Source organism: Drosophila tropicalis, unplaced genomic scaffold (genome assembly GCF_018151085.1).
Source record: "Drosophila tropicalis isolate 14030-0801.00 unplaced genomic scaffold, ASM1815108v1 contig_845, whole genome shotgun sequence".
Classification (NCBI taxonomy): domain Eukaryota; kingdom Metazoa; phylum Arthropoda; class Insecta; order Diptera; family Drosophilidae; genus Drosophila; species Drosophila tropicalis.
Window position 1 is genome coordinate 9138242 of NW_027173338.1, and position 18486 is coordinate 9156727.

The following is an 18486-nucleotide window of genomic DNA, read 5'->3' on the forward strand; positions in this document are numbered from 1 at the left end:
TCTCAGTCTAACAGCCGGCTTGGCTCTCACTGTCTATCTATCCTTTTCTTACACACTTGTCATGGTACGCTCTCTCAGAACCTACCGCAATTTATTTCGTGTTCGTGTCGTTGTAGCTGCTGGAATCGCTGCATTTCCTTGTTTATGTTTTTGTGCACGAATATAGGGTACTCAATAGAGATGAGAGAGAGTTTTGGAATCTGATTTATCATATGCATGATACGACTTTATTCATATAATGAATATATACTAGATTATAAATACATGTGTTCATATTTTCCATATTTATATATAAATTAGGAAACATAATATGGCCATCGCTAAATCAATTTCTTGTTTGGACACGGACACACACACAAAAGAGCGATAGAGAGAACCCTCATCTTCGTCATTAAATTTTGGAACTACGCACAGTGTGTGAAGTTTCGGCAAAACAATTAATTAAAGGAATCTTTTGAGTTGGCCCTTTAGAATTAGATTTTAGCTACTTAGACATTTTGTTAGGCAGATAAGAAATTACAGCCGATCCGATTGTATTGTATTGTATTGTATTTGTCATTCAATAATTTGGTCATTATTCCATTAAAGCTTCTATCCCAGTGTGCATATACCGTTGCAAAAAACTACGCAGTTATGCTTTTGCAATCGTTCGGCTCCTTTTCCCCCACAAGGGACCAAAAGGCGAGCTCGGCTCTCTCACTCACTCGGATTCGCATTGCGGCGGACTCGTTGCATATATGGTGAGGAGCGTTTCCTTGCATATTTTGGAGGAACACATTCATTTAGTTCTTGCACTCTCCGGCAGCAAGTTGTGTTTTTTGATTATCGTCGTATCGTCGTCGTTTATAAATTGTTGTATATCGGTATCAAAATACACACATCTAGCATACTCACACAACTTTATACAAACACACACACATACTCACACCCACATATAAACAATCATACATATACATACGTATATATAGTGTTATATATCTCCGAAATCGGTTCCAATATATCTGATCTCCTCTATGTGTATGATAAATGTGCGTGCTCAAATAATTTTCAAAACTTATTTGCAACGAACTTAACCAATTAAAAAGTTTATTCAAAAGTGAGAGAAAAAAGTTTTCAAAAAGAACACAAAAACCTTTGGAAAAATATTTTGCGGAGCTGTACAAAAACTACTAAAGTAAGATAGGTTTTAAGAAATTTTGTTTGTTATATTATTTTTGTAGCATACAAATAGATTGCCCACACCCAAAGTCGATTTTTTTCACATTTACATTTGTATGTGTGTGTGTGTGTGTGTGTGGAGCTTTCCCTCTCCTCTCTCTAGGAAGTGCAATAGTAAAAGAGCGCTTAAGGGAGGTGGGTGGGTGGCAATTTCTCTATACTCTGTTATACATATACTTGCCGCCAACACACACACATACACACACACCCATACATATATGCAGCTGCGTTCTGTGCAGCGCCGGCCGCTTTTAACCTAAAAAAAAACGGATGAAGTTGCAGGAGCGGACTTATCATAGCTTGAATGATTAATCTCTAACAACAAACTGCAACTAGTAAATACAATATGAGGAAGTCTATGTTAGTGCAAGTAACTTTGGAACAGCTAAAAGGCTTAAAAAAGTAACAGTTATTTATTTAACTTGATGGTTTTAAACTTATTGGAGATTTATAATTATTTTTTAAAGGGTTTGTGGATACCCTCCTGCGGCAATAAACGAAGTGAACGCCAGCTTCATCGGCTTGCAGTTTGCAGCTAAACTTGCTCTCTCCCAGGCTCTGATTTTCTTTTGCTCTCTCGTTGCATACTTTGAGGAGCGCTCAGCTGACAGTTGGCTGCTTTTGCTTATTTTTGCCGCACCCAAATGCACGATTTTAGCCATAGATTTTTGCACAATTTTTTTCCGCTAGTCCTTCGTGTTCATTCTCTCTCTCTTTCCTCTTTCTTTCTCTTTGTCCATCTCTCTCATACTTTTATTGGTTTGGCAAGGTGTGTCACTTTTTTGTTTTGTTCCTTGCATTTCAGATGCGCCTCCTTTTTGCTTTAACATGCAAATCACTTATCGCCATACATATATACGTACATTCAACTACATGTTCGTATGTATGTGTGTGTTTGTAGATATGTGTATAAAAGGCTTTCAATCCATCAATTAGCCGGAAACAATTTTCAACAATTTATGAATGAAAATTAACGGTTTGTGTTTTTATTCTCAATTTAAACTCGTATCAAGAGGGGGGTTCTAAGGGGCGTAGTTAGATGCAATTGCAACCCATTTTGTGACTCGGACAATTAAGTAGGTGTTCGTGTGAAGGCATCTAATCCAGCAAAAACGATTTTAAAGTGTATTGAAGAGAATTTGTACGACTTAACGACAAAATTATTTTGACTAAGGGAAATCTTTTCATAACTATTATATACCTTGTTGACTCTGATTAACTGTGCTTAATGTTAGACTTAATTATTGTTTTTGTTTTTTAAAGTATAAATAGGATTTGGAATTAAACAAAGGAAACATAGCTTGGAGTCAATTTTTAAGTTAGTATCTTTATAAATAATTAATACTTTTTTAGTCTATTGCATACTTCAAGGGGCAAAGTATACCTCATTTTAAAGTCGTACATCTGCTTTAGCTCGGAGGTTATCGTTATATTGTCCGCATTTTTTATAAATACTGAAATTCTGCAAATTACTTCGACGGTTATGAAAGACTTAAACCAAATTCTGGTTTTAATTTTTACTTAAATATACAATTTACATTTGTTTTGAATTTGACGTAGTCCTTTTTAAATTTAAAAAAATGTTGATATTAACGGGGAAATAAACTTACACACAGAAATCTTACTTCCTTGCTAATCATATTATTATTATTATCATTAAAAATTATGCAGAATACATGAGGGGTCTAGAAACAGATTAGAGATCCTTGACCGAGTCCTTCTTTTAAAACAGCTTCTTGTCAATCAAATGTCAACAAACATATCGAATATTTTTGTATTTTTAAATCTAATAGAGCCAAATAAAGTACGTTGGTTATTCTCTATGGCCTACAATCGTATTGTAGAGTCGAAGCAAATTCTTTGAACTTTTTCGGTCTGTTCTTCTATGTTTGTTCAACTGTTTTGCAAATGTACATCAGGCTTATATGGTACATATGTAGGTATACCTATTTATATGTATTATAACAATTGCAAAGTGTGCTTTAAATAAAACAGCTGATGTACTTTATGTATTTTCACTCTTATTTGTTGTTCTTAGTTCTTTTGGTAATTCTGTTTGTTCTCTTTAAGTTAATTGCCTTCTCTTAGTCTTTCTCTCTGTCTCTTCCTCTATATATGTAGATATCTCTTTTCCTAAATGACTTTTCCCTGCCTCAATGGGGCAAATGGGCATAAAAATAATTTCCACGGCGCTCGCCAAATCAGTTTATTTCTGTTCTGTTGAGTTGCAGGAACGTGTTCTTTTTCTACTTTCCGTTTCGATTTTATTTCCTTATTATTATTATTATTATTATTCTTATTGTTGTTATTATTATTATTATTGTTATTAAATTAAATTAAACGTTTTCGTTCGCGTTTTCGGTTTTAAGCTCTACACAAAAACAAATTTAAACTAAATTCTCATCCTAAATATTTATTTGACTAGTTTCTTTCGTTATTTTGTATTTTGGTTTGTTTCCGGTATTTTGTTTCGTTTTTCTTTCGGTAATTAAAACGAATCCAAATCTCCGCAAAATCCTCAAAAGAAACACTCAAAAAAAAGAAAATCGTTTCGTAATCGTTTTGTGAAACAAGCAAACAAGGAAAATACAACAACAACAGCCCAAAAACAAAAGCAACAAGTTTTTATTTATTTTTATATACACAGACACACACACATAGTCTTCAGGAATCAAAAAAGGTACAACATTTCATAAGGTTTTCAAACAGTTTTTAACTACATTTATGTAATTTGGTTTTAAATAATTATATTTTGTCATCTTCCATTTCTTCACTTAACCTCAAAACAAATAACTAAAATGATAGAAACGAAAAATGCGTTGTGCAGCGGCAGCGACGTCGAAGTTGTTGTTATACCCTGTAATTTGAACGGGTATATTAATATATGCAAAAAACTTTTAAACTTCCAAATAAACAGACAATCGATCTGAATTAAGCATTTATGTTTTATAGAGCTATTTATTAGTGGATAATTAAAAACATAAAACAGCTCACCAAGTACATAAAGATTAAATAATAAAGTTAACTTCCATTTATGTAATAAAATAGCTTATTAATCAGAAACTTTTCATTCGAAATGACATAAAAATATCTTTAATCTAATAAAAACTCGCTTACTCATGGTAGATTGATGAAATGTTAGTTAAACTTTGCAGAAATGCTGTTTAAATTAAAGTTAAATTTTAAATGAAAGCAGAAAAAGTGTAAACCTATAATAAAAAATTGGAGTCCTTTTTAAAAACGTCCCTTTGGGTCACAAAGTTCGACCTTTAATTATGATTTTCACAGCTCTCAAGTAACTTAATTGAAAAAGACATTGGAAATTATCTAATTGTATTAGATATTACACAAAAAAATTATCATTCGACGAATAATTCGTTAGACTTTGGTTCGTAGTTGAAAGAAATTCCACAACTGACAATTTTTTTATTAAGTAAAATTTATATGTTCCTCATAATTTCTTAAAATTTCGAATGCTCTTTTAACAAATGAAGAAAGAAACTTTTCGTTCCTTTTAACTTCGTTCAGAGTCAATAAAGTTCAATTTGTGTGTATGCCGACTTATAACAGGGTATCAGGCAATCGTTCATCGTAACTTTATGGCTAGAATTTCTCTCTTATATATGTACATATATGTATGTGAATGTGAAAAATATTTTCGAAAATATAATTCTTTGCCGGCTACGCAGCGTCTCAATGTATCCCCCAGCGGCACCTCACCACACCGCATCATTTTGTTTGTTTATTTTTAAAAATGTTCGGTTTTTTTTCTTTATTATTTTCTTTGTTTTTTTGTCTTTTTTGCACGATTTACATTGGGGAATGCCACGGGGCAAAAAAGAAGAGAGTGGGAAAGGGGGCGTGGGGGTAGAAAAATGGATTAAATATGTCAAGAAGATGGTTGACAAATTGATAATGATTATAAAGGTTCTACAGATCTTGTGTATATATACCAGTTTATTGCAGGCCCCTCAATTATCATAAAGGCCAATTTTAACATATGCTAAAAATACATTTCATTTTTTGCCCAATTTATTTTTGTCTACAAGTTCGAAATAGCAACAATAACAAAAACCGAAATAAGACCAACAAGTTATAATAATTTTCATATGGATTAGTTTTGCAACTCCCAAAAGAGATTCAATTTGCTGCAATTTCAAACTAAAGAGAGACAAAATTAAGAGATCTTCAATAGAAACTGAGGCAAAGGCAAATACAAAGGCGCATGCGTCGATAGAAAAACAACAAAACAACAATTCAAATATAAAAGAGATATAAAGTCAAATATGTTTTTACCTTTGCTATCCGAACTTTCACTATATAAAATATTCTATTAATCCAATATTTTGCATATATTCTGCCTGTTGTAATATGTAAATGGTGAAAATAACTGAAGAAATTAGTCAAAAAGCAAGTAAGCATGTAAAACTGATTTCAAGTAAGTAATTGGATCAGTAAGGAAAGTGTTAGTCAGTCAACAACTGAACAAGTGAGCGAGTGAACAACTGAACAAGTAGTGAACAAGTTTCATGATATTGAATCGTTTGAGATAATTTCTTTCCTTTTGTAATGTTAGTCAATCAATTCTATAAGTTCTGACAATAACAAATAATAATTCTCCTTTGGTTAAAGATTGACAATTTGGCCATATCGATTTTAGTATCCTTAATATCGTTATTCTATATACATATATACAGAGAAATTGGTTGCGATAATCCTCTCTAGCTAGCTATCATGGTCATTTGGATTTATTGCCAATTAGACAGACAAACCACATACAATTTAATTACATCGATTTTTCAGTCAGTCAGTCAGTCATATAGTTAGTTAGCTTGCAGACAGGTTCCACTTACATACATATTACCAAATGGGAAAATGTGGCCCACCGCAGTTACAACAACAGCAACAACAACAGTCATAAGAAGCAGCTCTTCGCTTTTCTATGGTTTCATTAACGAAAAAGTGAAAAACTTGGTGTGTGTGTGGGAGGGACAGGAAGGTAAAGCGGTTACCCGCATTCCATTCAAATTGAATTAAAATAATTGATTTCCATTCTACTATATATAAATGTATATATACATTTTTGTAATTCTTGTTACTTTTCTTTTGCTTTTTTGCAGTTAACTTTCGGGCCTACATACATACACTATTATACAATCGTGGTATATAGTAGTGTATATCTATCTATCTATAACTAATCGACTTGTTAGGGGCATCGACTTGTTTAATGGCGACGCGCTTATAACTAGGCTACAAAAAAAAAAAGAATCTTTAGATCAAGCCATACTCAATTATTTTCCATTTCTCTTTGCTCGTCACGTGTGTGTGTCTCTTTTCGTCGTCGTCGTCGTCGTCATTGTCGTCGTCGGGCGTTAAAAAAAAGTAAGTAGTTAAATTAATTAATTATTGATGATTGATTATTAATTTTTGTATATTTTCTCACTTTTTTCCCCTCTTTTCAGATATTCAAACGCAAAAGAAATATTAGCAGTATTATCTTTGAAACGACTCTAAAAAGAAATTAATTTTTATATATATATAAAAAAAAAAAAACAAAAATTTAAACAAATATTTAATACGTCATCAAGTTTTTACAAAAGAAGAAAACGTAAAGTTCCCATTACCAGTTAGAAATCATTTTTTTTTGTAAGAGATTACTCGAAGATAACTCTACCCCTAAAGTATGCAAAAGTTTGTTGATTTTTTTGTAACAAATAAAGGATTGTTAAAAGATATCAGTGCGAAATGAAAGAAATATGCCCTCAAAAGTATGCAATATACAGACAATACTTCCCAGTCTTTGGCATGCTTTAGGGAGGAATTTCACTCATTTTCTATTTCTAGTTAAAATAAGACTTAATTAACCAATAACTTTTCAAGTAGTAAGGGAAATAGATCAAATTTTGGCTTCTAGGAATTCGCCACCAAAATTATGCAATAGGCCCAAAATTTTTGAAACAAATTAAGAAGTTTTCCCAAGGATCTTTGAATTTTTTGTTTTAAACAACATTTTTGCATACTTAAGGGACAATTTCTTCCCAGCTAGAAAGGCATTTCTCTAATAATATGTAGTTTAACAATAACAATAAGAAAAAGTGGCTGACATTTTAAAAGATTATTCGAAAACTTGTTAAAAACTTCAAATTTGCGATACGTTCTCACTTCCATCATCCATTATTCAACAGCAAAAGTCACACAATGGTCGAGGGACAGGCAGCAGTTCAGCCACAGCAACAGCAGCAGACTGGGTCAGGCAACTCAAGCTCCGGTGGCAGCAGCGGCAACAGCTCTGCCACAGGCGGTGGAGGTGGCGGTGGTTTATCAACCTCCTCCTCCAACAATGTAACCAATAGTCAGGCACAACAAAATGGTGGAACTGCGTCATCAACTACAGCAACTGCAGCTGCAGCTGGATCAACATCAACTGGCGGACAGGCTTCAACTAATAATGCGGCATCCAATAACAACAACAATAATAATGCATCAACAAACAATAATAATAATAATAACAATAATAACACCAACAACAATAATAATAATAACAACAATAACGAACCAGATCCAAAAACCAATCTGATTGTCAACTATTTGCCACAGACAATGTCACAGGATGAAATTCGTTCATTATTTGTTAGTTTCGGTGAGGTAGAAAGTTGCAAATTGATACGCGACAAGGTCACAGGTAAACAAACAAAACAAAACAAAGAAAATTCCAATGTTAAAGTTAACTTCCACTTTAGGTCAAAGCCTTGGCTATGGCTTCGTCAACTATGTGAAACAGGAGGATGCCGAGAAGGCAATCAATGCATTAAATGGTCTACGCTTGCAGAATAAAACCATCAAGGTCTCCATTGCTCGTCCCAGTTCAGAGAGTATCAAAGGCGCCAATTTATATGTATCGGGTCTTCCAAAGAATATGACACAATCCGATTTGGAATCATTGTTCAGCCCATATGGCAAGATTATCACTTCGCGCATTCTATGTGATAATATCACAGGTGAGTAGATCAAATAAACATTGTTTTTGGGTGTGTGGGAAAGCTATGGCATATAATTAGAGATTGGTGCGGAATCACCTAGACATAGACATGCAATAAGCAAAAACAAAACCAAAAGCTGAGCTGACTATTATTTCTTCTTCTTGAGTTGATTTCTAAGATTTGATCGATCTCTAATCCTCTTAAACTTTTACTTTAAAGAAAGACCAACTCCAACAGTTTCGGATGCAATTTTATAAAGACCTTTATATCGTTTATAAAAAAAAGAAATATGGAAGCTAAAGGAAACCCGTAGGAAAACGGTGAAATTACACTTTTTAGAATACTTAATCAACTCATTTTGTTAAGGTGTGTTTCAAGCTTTAGTAGTGATGTTCGATTAGATTCATTCAGTAGCGTATTCGAGTTCAAATCATAGAAATATTCAGAGGACAGACAGTTTTTTCTACGACACAGAGCTGAATCCCTATCCGTCTAACCGACTCACCAAGGGATGCGGCCTATTTATCTTGGAAATTACATTGAAAAATAAAGAAGTAAAGACAAACTTTTCAACATACATATGTTGACCTGCAGTGAACCATGAATTAAATAGAAATTGATAGAGGAGAGCACTCTAATACGAGAAGTCTTTAAGGTGATAAGCGGCGATAAAGATAATCTATGATCCAATAGTTAGGCCTTCAAAGATTTCGAGTAGATGGGCTAGATGCAATTAAATTGTAAGTTGATTATACATGAGATATTTCTTAATAAAGAAGGCTTTTCGATCAATGGTAAATGTCAAAGTTGATCTAGCTTTCTATTCGAAGTCTTGAACATGACTAAATCGACTCGTATTCTCATGACAATCAAGAATAAATATCGTCACTTTCTCTGTGTTACAACCATCTGTGCAATTTCAATAGTTTAATACCCTCCACAAGGATAAAAAGCATTGTAATCAGAGGAAAGGATCAGTTCAAAGTCATGCAAGTTAGCACAACGATTCAGAGTTAAAGAAATAAAAGAAAATATCTAAAAAGTCTACTATTATTAAAATATAAAGGGCAAACATTAAGACATACTTTAACTAAGTCTTATATATCAGTTGTAATTTATTAAAATATTAATTACATTTACTGTATTTTTATTTTTCTATTTTTTGTTTTTTTTACATGTTAATAATCGAAAATCTACCATAAACCAAATTATAAAACAAAAAAAAAAACAATATTAAAAAAGATGAACATGCTCCGGGTAGGTTTGGTTTTTCGTTAAAATTTTGTACTATGTTATTTTTAATGGCGTTAAATCATAGCTTGGCTTTTCATAAGAAAAACAAAACTCAAATTTGTACAAATTTAATTTTTCATGTTTTCATTTAATCTATTTTACATGGTTATGATTTTTAAACCCTTTTCTAAAACTTGCATGCTATGATGAACACAAAATATTATCCATTTATTGAAATAATAATCATCTTATGCCAATTCTTGTAGGTCTCTCCAAAGGCGTTGGATTCATACGTTTCGATCAGCGCTTCGAGGCTGATCGTGCCATTAAGGAACTGAATGGTACAACTCCCAAAAACTCCACCGAACCGATAACCGTTAAATTTGCCAACAATCCAAGTAGCAACAAGAATAGCATGCAACCACTGGCTGCCTATATAGCACCTCAGAATGCCCGCGGTGGTCGAGCATTTCCGGCCAATGCTGCGGCCGGAGCTGCAGCGGCGGCAGCTGCCGCAGCCATACATCCCAATGCGGGTCGTTACAGGTTAGAAAAAGGCCAAAATTATTATTTGTGGCAATGGTATGGAAACGGAATGTTTTACTGCACTAACTATGGCTGAAATTAGATAAAGCTTAGTCCAAAAAAAGGGGGGGAATGAATTGAGGAAATGCTTTTTGTTTTTTTTTTTTATACTTTAGCATAGTTTTGTTTTAAGTTTTCGCATGTTTTAAATGTGTTAAAAAAAAAGTACTTATTTAAGAAAGTTGGATTTGAAAAGATCTCGAAACATTTCCATGCAGCTCTGTGATTTCACGGTACTCACCATTAACCAGTGATTTGATTACGAATGGCATGATACAAGGCAACACCATTGCCAGCTCCGGTTGGTGCATTTTTGTCTATAATCTGGCCCCCGAAACTGAGGAGAATGTGTTGTGGCAACTATTCGGGCCGTTTGGAGCCGTACAATCAGTTAAGGTGAGTTATACTCTATCGATTGAAGGAGAGTAGTCAGATAGTTTTCTTGTGTGTTTGTGTTTGGTTCAGGTTATTCGTGATTTGCAGAGTAACAAGTGCAAGGGATTCGGTTTTGTCACCATGACCAACTACGAGGAAGCTGTTTTGGCAATACAATCGCTCAATGGCTACACATTGGGCAACCGTGTGCTTCAGGTCAGCTTTAAGACCAATAAAAATAAGCAAACGTAATTATTAACCAAGTTGGCTGCTGTTGTCAATGCCAATGCAGCGGCGGCGGCTTTGGCGGCCAATGGCTTGGTGATGCATCAGCAACAGCAACAACATCAACAGCAGCAACAACATCAGAATCACAATCAACAGCATTACCATCAACAACACCCACATCATCATCATCAGCATCATCACAGCAGACAGCACAACGCAAATAATCTAATAGCTAAACAGAAGCAACAACAACAACTCGCCACGTCCATTAACAACCACAATAAGCAACAATCATCAATGCCGCCATCCAAGAAGAGCAACAATAGCAACAGCAACAATACTGCATCAACATCGGGAGCAACATCATCAGCTTCAACCACAACTGGAACATCAACTAGTTATAATGGAGATGCAGCCGTCTGTGCCGCCGCCGCTGCCGCTGCTGCTGCTTTGACTTCCTCGTCTTCATCGTCTGGGAATATATTGAAAACATCTTCGAAATTCATCTACAACAAGCCACAGAATCACTTTGAGCTATTGCAACAGCAATTGCAACTGCAACAGGAATTCGCCCAATTTCTAACCAATGTGGCTAATAGTGCAAGCGGTCCTGGAGGAGGAGGAGGAGGAGGAGCTGCATCTGCCGGAGCTGTTGGCAATCAGAATCATTCCTCAGGCAGTGGGGCCAATGGCGGTAGCTCATTGTTGGGCAATCATGGTTTAAATTTGACTTCCTCGTCCTTGAATTCAGGCAATAAGAACAACAATAACAACAACAATAGCAGCAATGGCAATGGCTATCAATCATCATTTATGCCAAATTGGTCGAATTGGTTTTTTTAGACACAAATTTACAACTTTCAACATATTTTTTGTTTTTTTTTGTTAATTGTTAAATTAACTTGAAAAAGTTTTTTTTTTTATTTTTGTTTTTCCATTATGGAAAATTATGTTAGAGAAAATTAAGTTTATGAGTTCTTTTGTGTGTCCGAATTGAGATACATTTGTTTTTTTTTTCGTTTATTTTTAGTTAAAATATATTCTTATATTAACTAAAAGAAAAATTAATTTAAGTTTGACAATAATTGCGTTTGTCGTTCTTCTAAAAACAGAAATATTGTTTCATTTTATTTTGTCTTGTTCTTGGTTTTTCTTTTCTTTTTTTTTCTTGAGGAGAAAAAAAATAGTTTTTGATGAGTTTTTGTTATAAAATTCATTGATGCTAAATAGTGAATTTATTTCTTAATTAGCTTAAACTAAAGTATTCAAATTAATTTTTTTTGTTTTGAGTTCTGCGAGAGTATAAAAAAACGATGCTAACTTTTTTAAAATCAATTTTAAAAGTTAATTTTTGTTTTTTTCTTGTCGCAGATTTCATATAATTTAAATTTTAAGTATTTGTTTAATTTTAAGTTTTTGTTTGAAAAGTGTTGATTGAAATAAAATGAAAACCCCACAAAACACACACTTTACAAATATTTTAACAATAAGAAACCCAAAAACAAAAATAAGAGAAAGAAATAAAAAGGTAATGAAAAAGAAAAAAAAACACTGGCTACAAGAAGCCTCCACAATCCACCAAAGAATGAAAACAAAACAAAAACAAAAAACTTGACAAATATTTAAGCTAATTAATATAAATACAAATGTATAAAACCAAAAACAAAAAGAACTGAACGAGTCAAACAAGTAGAAAACGTCTTTTAAGGTGGCAAATAGTCGAATCATTTGTTTAAGGGAGGAGAATAGAATGGAAAGCAGAATTGAAGATTTCGTAAAAACACTTGAAACAAAAAGCGGGAGACATACGAATATGTTTATGTTTATATATATTAACGAACTCCACATATATATATACATATATTAAATAATAATAATAATAAAGAAATTCAAAATAAATTATGTGTGTTTAGTTCATTTCCAACTATGCAACAAATCCTTAAACAATTTTCACCTAAAATACTCAGTCGTTTGTTTTATTCAATTAAATATTTTAAACAATTTTCCTTTGCTATGGCTTAAAGTTTAAAGAGTAATGAAATCGTTTGATCGAATGGCAAGACAAACAAAATAAAAAAGAAGCAACTAAAGAACAGAATTTTTCGAATACAACGAATAAATGTTTAAGAAAAATTGAAAAGCAAATAAAAAAAAAGAAAACAAAATCACTAAAAAACAACAAAAACTAAACCATCTTGCGAATCGAACATGCCATTCACCCATATATAAATATAAAATAAAAAGTCCCTCCCAATTACTTACATGGAAAATAAAATAATGTACGTAAAAACTGCACATAAATTGACAAAAACAAAATAAAAATGCGTTTCATATTAACGAATTTGTTCAAACCCAACTGCAATAACACTGAAAAGAACAAACAAATGGCCAAATAGAATATATACTAGAATGACTCGACTTTTAAACATGTGGAGCACTTTGGCAGAGAAAGAGAGAAGAAAAGATGTAGAGAAAAAACAACATTTTTTGTGTATCCTCGCAGAATTTCCCAATTTATGAGAAAAGAGTTTTCCAAATTCACAGCGAAAGATAGATGAGTTGAGAGGATTTTCCAACTCCAAAGTCCGTTGTAAACAGTATTAGAAGGAGATAAAAAATAACCATAAGAATGCAAAAAGTAAAGTAAAGAAGGATATTCCCCTAAAGTATGCAATAGTTAGTCTAATATACTATGAATGTTAATTGATTGGCTAATAGACAATTTCTAAAACTAAAGGGCCTCAAGTTGTATATATTTTTTGAAAACCATTAACAATTTGGCACCTCTTTGCATACTTTAGGGGATAGATTTTTAACCTTTTTACTTCCCCCAATGAAATTTTATTTGTTATTATGCTGGAAAATAAATCAGTTTGCTTTTTCTATCGATCATAAACATTTGCTATATATTTAATGTATCTCCCATACCGTCCCTTTAGTACTTAGCTGCATACTTAAAATTAGTAGACTGTTTAAAAAAAACTAAAAAATATTCTGCACCAAGTTTTATTCAAATTCAATTCTTATTCATCTAGCTTTCGTATATATCTGTATGTATATCTATCGTAGACAGTCCAGAGTAGAGTATGTAGTCGATGGTATGAATTTGTATAATTTGTAATTATTTCATCGGTAAATCTAAATCTAGATAATACAAATGAATTTCAGTTTCGATTGATTTCATGGCCTGGCAAGTGAGTAAACTGTAACCAAAAAAATAAATAAAAAACTAATTCAAATTTTCAAACTGTTATAAATTAACTTTAAACTAAACATATGTGTATGTGTAACTCTCTCTCTCTCTCTTTATATGCAAATCTATTACTAACAAAACACAAAAAAAACCCTAAATCAAATATTATATATATTATAATTAATAATATATTGATGTTGTGTAATTTGGAAATTTTAAATGTTTATACATCTGCATACATACCAAAATAAAAAAAAATTATTATTAACTTAAGTAAAAACAATTAACTCATGGCAAAAAAAAAAAAAAAAACATTTTCAAGTATACGTCAAGTAAAGAAAACTAAAAACTTTAAATATTATACATAGAAAAAAACAATATATAAACTTACTATATACATACATATATGTAGGTTAGTGTGTCCTGTAGAATTGCCAAGCTCCTCTTCACACCCAACAAGAACAACAACAAAACACTTTGAAAAGCCATTTATTCATGCGCAAACAAATGCTTGACTGAAACAAAGTAATAAAATATTTTAAAAAACACAACAATTCAATATTTAAGAAAACAGAAAAGAAAATGTTTAATAAAATAGGCAAAATTTGACAAAAAACAAAATAAAAACCTTCCAGCAAACAAATGCTAAATGTTAAAAAAGAAAAAAAAAAACCAAAACAAAAACACCAAGAGAAACGTTTTTATATAGTATATTTCACTAGAAGAAGACAAAAATTCTGGCACAATTTTTTTGTGACCACATCAAAAAACGGAAAATGAATGAATGAAACGCATAATGCACAATGGAGAAGAGGAAAACCTTTGGAAAAGCACAGAAAACCGATGGGGAAAACCAACAAGCAATCGATTATATACATTTTTTAAATGGAAAAATGTTTTATAAGAGGCAAAAACCGAAGAAAGTATTTTAAAAATTTAAATATATATACATGATGAAGTACTATATATACATTATATTATATATATATACATATACATATATGTATATACATATGTCTATATATTAATGAGGTATGGTAACGAACAAAAACACCGCACAATAATATACAAAAAAAAAAAAAAATAAAATAATGACAAGGACAACACGAAAAGTAAACTTGCAAGCAAAACTAAAACTGACTAAACGAATCAGAAAATGAATCATACGTAAAAAAAGAAAACAAGGATCTCCTTAAGGGATCTCGCGAGAACAAAACGCAGAAAAGACTAAGCAAATGAAAGAATGAAACGAGCAAATTTATAATTTTTACAACAAGAAACAAAATATATAAAAACAAAAATAAAACCACAAATGAATGAATAACGCAAAAATGTTAACATTTAAATGATTGAAAGACAAACAGACAGAAAAAAAAAAAAAAAAAAAACAAACAACAAAGCGCATATCCTGTAAACGAAATGAACGAAGCAAAAACTCAAGAACGAAGAAGGGCATATTGTAAAAACAAAAAACCAAAAAAAAAAAAAGTTACCGAAACAAATTTTTAAACTAACATGTGAAAAAAGGCTTAAATATGGTACACTTTTATACTTTTACACCAACAAAGAAAAAAAAAAAAACTAAAAAAAAAAAAAAAAGAAAAGGGTAAAACCATCAAAAAACATGAAATGAATACCGAAAATATGTAATAACAATATATAACGCAATAAAATACAAATGCAAACAAAGAAGTTACACAGAAAAAGCGTTTAAAAAAACAAAAAACAAACAAAATAAGCCAAAAAGGTTGTGCAACTGCGCCAACTGCCAGGTGCGAATCCTGTGCAGCAGCGTTCTTTCTCTTTAAATGTCTCTGTAACACTCATACACACCCACACACACCACATTTTTACTACACACACTGCTCTCTTCAATCTTTACTCTACGCAAAATGAATAAAACTTTGAATGTTGAACAAGATGAACAACACATTTAAGATAAAATCTGATCTATTCGAGAAAGAATGATAAAACCACAATTGATCAAATTTTCTTGTGCTATAAATTAATTGAAAAAAGAAAAGAAGAAAAGAAAACAAAACAGAATAAACAAAAATTTAGCTAATGGAAATGGCTTGTTGGCAAATAAAAAAAAAAAAGCTTTATCAAGTTAACTGGCACTAGAAAATTTATAAGGATTACCACTGAAATTTGTAAAAGTTTTCCCATATGAGACCTTAAAATTTTTAATTGGTCTATTAATAATTTACAATTGAGAATCAAACAGCTTGAGGTGGGGAGTTAACTGTAAATTTTTAAAAAACTGTAAACTAAAGTCAACAAAGGACATAAAAAAATAAGTCGTATGTCTGTCCGTCTGTATAAACATTCAGATCTCGGAGTATAAAGAAGCTAAAGACATAATTTTTGGTATTTAGACTTATATATGCCCATCAAGTTCATATCAAATTTGAAAACTCTCTTGGCTTTCTTAGTAATAGCTATCGGTTCACCAATGGATCAAAAACAGCCAAGTTACGGGCTAAAAAGGCGTTCATTAGAAGAACCAACAGATCGGCGCTAAAATACTTGTAAGAGTGAGCGAGATAGCCCATATTTTGAAATGAATTTGATACACAAATGTGGTACATTTGAAATTTGTCTTATTAAATTTGAATTTCTATTGTTGACAACAGTTTATTTAACAGATTTCTCTGAGTGCAAATATCGATGTTATTTTGAGGATTTGAAGCAAACTTTTGCTTTTGCCTGCTCTACATAGTTATAACCAGTGCCAGATTAAGACAGTGCGGGCCTTTGGCAATCAAAACCAATCCCAAATCTATATTTTTGGCCAAAAATTCCTGTTTTTCAGTATTTGGGTATTCAACCCAAAAAATCATTTTGAAGTTTTGACATCAAAAAATATTTGACCATTTCGACTTTTGGTTTTCTAAGTTTGTGGTAACTCACCTTTTGAAGCGAAAAATTTTATGAAAATTTCTAATATTAAATGTGACTTGGTGGTACATTTCCTAAAATAGGTTTAGTAGCAAATTTCCTTCCCCAGTTAATAAACCAAACTATAATTTTTGTTTTGCAAACATTTCAATATTTTAAGAACCTCTGTAGCCAATTGAAATACCTATTTATTATTTTACTTAATAGTTTCCTATTGAAATTCAAAAAAAAAAAAAAAAGGAAAACTAAATTCCGATTTCTAGCCGTCAGTAAAATATATAAATCGAAAAAGCTCTCTATATGTTTAAATGTTATAAACAAATATAAAAACAAAAACACTAATTATGTATACAAAAAAAGAATAATAAATCAATATTAGTCAAAAAGAAGAAAGAAAAATAAATAAAATTAGTCAGTGGTACTAATTTTAAGCCCTATTGTTAAATGCCATCAAGCGAAATCAAATTGTATGGATTGGATTCTATGGAAGGACAATGATATAGATATATATATATATATATGTATATGAAGATTTCAAACTCAACTCGATAATTAAGTGGCATATACGTTCGACAAAAAGAAAAGCGCTCAAAAACCAAAAACTTACATAAATATTTTATTACCCATATATATACATACTTATATATATATATACATATATACATTATATTTAGGTACCAAAAATATTAAGTATATTATTAATTCATAACTTATTTGAATTTTGTCGTATGTCGTATGGTTTATCTATGTAATAATTATATTATATGCTATTGTGTCATATTTGTGGAATTATAATAATATACTTACATATTACATACTTATTATCCATCAATGCGACAAATAATTGAGCATGAACCTACACTTTTTCCTTTTGTCTCCAATTCCTCTCTCGTTACAATTACAAAATAGTGAATGAAAACAAATATTGGTGGTCTTCGAATATCGTATTATAGTAGCAAATATACTTACTTATATTTATAACTTTACTTAATCATCATCACCGAAAATGGGTCGGAAACACACACACCTACACACCCACACACCCACACACCCACATACATAAAATGCGTATAGCGAAAAACCAAACCGAAATACCAATTATGTATTACAATTAAATTAATGTGTGCAATGAGGTGCACTCTTAAATGATAAAACACTAAATTTTGAATTAAATTACAAACAAATTCTCTAATCAAGATCAAGAATATTTCTTCAAGTTTTTCATTCATTACACGAGAACACGACAAAAACGATACCCTAAAAAGAAAAAGCAAATTTATATAGAATATTATAATATATATTTATGGTATACTCTGTGCGAAACATTTATTATTAAGTATCAATTATACTTCATTATGAATTAATCAGAGAATTTAAAACACACACACAAACACGAACACACATAAACACAACCACAAAGACACCGATAGACATAAAACACAATGAAGATGAAGCTGTAAGAAGAAGGAGGAAGGCAACAATTTATTCCAATAAAGCTATGAAATGATGTGTTTAAAATTTGGCCAAAATCTTCTTCAACCACAACTCCAACGGCAAATGAAGAAATCAGGTAGGTCTCATTAAAAAACAGTTAAAACTGGTAGAGATTCTCCAGCTCTTACAATGGCACTTTACAAGACTTTGAATAGGAAATCATTTAAACTTTAAATGTTCTGGTTAATAAATGGCAGATTTCGCGATCAAAAGCTCCAAAACTGTGAGAAAACAATCCGCTGATTTATGCTGATCTAGAATATATAAATACTGTATCCA

The 18486-nt window shown here is 31.6% G+C and overlaps 1 protein-coding gene across 1 annotated transcript; it reads left to right on the top strand.

Moving 5' to 3' along the window:
- Positions 1-982: 982 nt before the first annotated feature.
- Rbp9 (RNA-binding protein 9) lies at positions 983-18231 on the top strand. The gene is given in 8 exon segments (XM_068295866.1): positions 983-1174; positions 6339-6600; positions 6681-6826; positions 7404-7900; positions 7959-8216; positions 9698-9977; positions 10235-10412; positions 10482-18231. Coding segments are annotated over 5 exon segments (2181 nt in total). The 5' UTR covers positions 983-1174; positions 6339-6600; positions 6681-6826; positions 7404-7416; the 3' UTR covers positions 11463-18231.
- Positions 18232-18486: the final 255 nt, after the last annotated feature.